This window comes from Protobothrops mucrosquamatus, unplaced genomic scaffold (genome assembly GCF_001527695.2).
Source record: "Protobothrops mucrosquamatus isolate PMUCROS unplaced genomic scaffold, P.Mucros_1.0 scaffold1451, whole genome shotgun sequence".
Classification (NCBI taxonomy): domain Eukaryota; kingdom Metazoa; phylum Chordata; class Lepidosauria; order Squamata; family Viperidae; genus Protobothrops; species Protobothrops mucrosquamatus.
This window is the reverse complement of record NW_015387630.1, coordinates 78,341-81,632: the sequence shown is the minus strand read 5'-3', so window position 1 is coordinate 81,632 and position 3,292 is coordinate 78,341. Positions and strand designations below refer to the sequence as shown.

At 42.6% G+C, this 3,292-nt stretch overlaps 1 protein-coding gene across 1 annotated transcript in view; it reads right to left on the bottom strand.

The window, feature by feature from the left end:
- LOC107292928 (cytoplasmic polyadenylation element-binding protein 2-like) overlaps window positions 1-3,292 on the bottom strand; it is a 73,133-nt gene that overhangs the window by 8,996 nt on the left and 60,845 nt on the right. Inside the window, exons 3-4 of the mRNA XM_015822053.1 lie at window positions 2,731-2,849; window positions 2,192-2,306 (exon numbers count right to left, since the gene is read on the bottom strand). Coding sequence (XP_015677539.1) covers window positions 2,192-2,306; window positions 2,731-2,849 — 234 coding nt within the window. The remainder of the gene's footprint in view (window positions 1-2,191; window positions 2,307-2,730; window positions 2,850-3,292) is intronic.

Here is a 3,292-nt window from a genome sequence, read left to right as displayed (position 1 = left end):
ACTGAACAGAGAAATGTGGACACTATTGCTTCAGCATTTGCAGCTCTGGCTTTACGGAGTGCTCGCTTCTCTTGTGCCAAGATTGTCCTTCTGTGTTCATATGTCTGGCAACCCTGGTAAACCAGGGTACGCCATGTCGGTCGATCATGCGCCAAAAATTCCCAAGAGATGGTGTTGATATCCAGGGACTTGAGAGATGTTTTCAGCGTGTCTTTGTATGGCTTCTTTTGTCCCCCGTGCGATCGCTTTCCTTGAGACAGCTCACCATAGAAGAGCTGTTTAGGGATGCATCCTTACAACGTGGCCTGCCCAGCGCATCTGGGCTTTCATCAACAGAGTGTAAACTGATGATAGGCCTGCTCTGGAGAGGACATCTGTATCTGGTTATCTTATCCTGCCACCGGATCCTCAGAATTCTGCGAAGACAAGTCATGTGGAAGTGATTCAGTTGCCTGACGTGCCTCCTGCACACTGTCCAGGTCTCACTAGCATACATTAGGGTAGTTAGCACTGCTGCCTGGTAAACTTTAAGCTTAGTAGCAAGGCTTATTCCAAGGCGGTCCCACACGTTAGTCCGCAGTCTGCCAAATGCAGAACTTGCCTTGGCAATTCTACAGTTGACCTCGATGTCAATTGTCACTGCACGGGAGAGGCTACTACCAAGATACATAAATTGGTCCACTGCTTGCAGCTTTTGTCCCTTCACTGTGATGGTAGGCTCTTGGTATTGGGCTTTTGGAACTGGCTGGTACATCACTTCAATTTTCTTCGTGTTGATAAAGAGGCCAAAGTTGTCACAAGCGACTGCGAATTTGTCCATGCTGGCTTGCATTTCCTGCTCCGATCCTGCATTAAGGGCACAGTCATCAGCAAAGAGAAGATCTCGTAGCACAGACTCCTTTACCTTGGTGACAGCCTGGAGTCTTCGCAGGTTGAACAATTTCCCATCGGTTCTGTACCTCAGATTGACTCCCACTGAGCTGTTCTGAAAGGCATCAGACAGCATGGCTGAAAACATCATGCTGAACAAGGTTGGTGCCAGTACACAGCCTTGCTTAATGCCATTTGTGACAGGGAAAGCCTCTGAGGCTTCACCGTTGCTCAGAACACGAGCCGCCATGCCATCATGGAACTGCCGTACAACTCCAGATCCGCGCTCCCAGCCTTGCCTAGCCCCCCCACAGGCGCCCCTCAACGTGAGTGACATTGAGCCGGTCACGTTGAACCAGCCACACTCACCTGGCCCTTTGAGAGCAACCATAATGCTAATGTGGCTCTCAATGAAATTGAGTTTGACACCCCGGTCAAAATTTGCTCCCACTATGCTCAGAGAGGCCAATTGTAGGCTTGAGATTCCCTCTGCTACTATTGAAGACCCAGGTGGAACATGATGGGGGAGGGAGAATAAGAACATTGTCTCAAAGTTAGAGCCCATATTTCATTATTTGCTTGCAGCTGGATGCCTTATCCTTCCTACTGAGGGGTGTAGTTTTGAATTTGGTTGGTTTGGTATTTGTTTCCAAATCAGGCTTTGTCTGATTTGAGGGTTCTCTCATCGTTTTGTTTGGGAGGTGGACTGAAATTAATTTAGGGTAAATGGCACTGAAATGGGAAAATTGCATTAGAATAGATACACTCCAACCCTCCCCAAATTCTTTCCCAGGGTAATAAATTGTTGACTTAACCATAAAACATTTAGACACTAAAGAATGTTAAGACAGACTAAAGGGATAGTGAAAACAGGAAGCAAGACTATTAGATGACACATATAGAAAAGTAACTTTCTAGAGAAAAAGACCTGTTTTTGTAAAAGTCAATAAACAGCATTTGTAGTGTCCCTTTCATACCTAGCCATCCTGACTTCATTAATACACATTGGCTAAAAGCCAATCAATTATTCTTCTGCAATGATCAAACATATATTGTAATGTATGTAAATCTACAGTGAGAGGTTGTATCCCTGTTCTTTATATCAGCCTCAGCTGCCCACAGTACCATACCACAGTACCACAGTACCAATCATCAGGGTTTCTCTGGAATTGTGTACTGGACTTTGCTTTGAACTTTTGGGGAAATTTGTAAAAGTGATTATTTCTTCTCAGTAATAGCCCCAGATAAAAAATGAACAAACATTGGTTTGGGAGGATGAGGGTGACTTCAGAAGATTGTGGCACTTTGGTTTAACACTTACCAGCTTGTAACTGCCTGGGAACACCACCAACAAAAATGGTTTTTCGAGGATCCAAAGGCTGTGAACCATCCATTACAAAGTCACTATCATTTAAGTTCCAGGGGCGGATTTGAACCTATTAAAGCAAAGCAGTTGCATGATTGTAAGTGCATTTATGTGGTGATACTGTTATGAATCCATATAAAATGCCAGTAAAGCTTACAACCCATAACAGAAGAATAACCGTAAACTATTGGTATGTTCCAAAGTTATCAAATGAGAAAAGAAACTTTAGAGAATTATTTTTTGGGGGGGCAAGTAGGGGCAAGCAGAAGAATATTGCTTAAGCTCTCCCCATTTTATTCATTGGGGAACTTGCTCACTCAATTTAGCATTACATTAATTTTTTGATGATAACATTAAATTTCATTTTAACATGTTTGCATCACCATCCTCTTAGAAAAAGTCTTCAGATATATTACAACTTGTTCTGGAGGCTTTTAAAAAAATACTCACGTTTCTCTTCCTATAATCTATAGCTTTTTTTAAAAAAAACTTACAGGCTTATCCTTGATAGTAGGGCTGGAAACACACAAATAAAGCTTTCCATCTTCTTCAAGGCAAGCATTGATCAGGGCTTGAACAGAGCTCTCCTCTTGGAAAAGGAGGAAGGCATAACCTGGATATCAAGGGAGGAGGAGGAAGGGAAAAGAGAAAGACTAGAATATAGTTAATGTTTCCCTCCTGTTGTTGTCAATGTGATCAGGACCCAAGGACAACGCACATTTTCCTTGTGCTCCCATTTTTGCATAGGTTTTTGGTGTTATTTTTTTTAATTACCAAAAATCTTTTTTTAAAGAGGAAAATTTCCCTAAGAGCATTGATCATGTTGTGAAGTAGAATATATAGTCCTGATATATGAGGGGAAATTAATTTTAAAATTAATTAATTTTAAAATTATGGAAGTCAACCTCACTGATAATAAATACCGTATATACTCGAGTATAAGTCGACCCGAGTATAAGCCGAGGGACCGATTTTCCCACAGAGAACTGGGAAAAATTGGTGACCCGCGCATAAGCCGAGGGGGCATTTTGGCTGTTCCTCCCTGGCCGCCGCCCC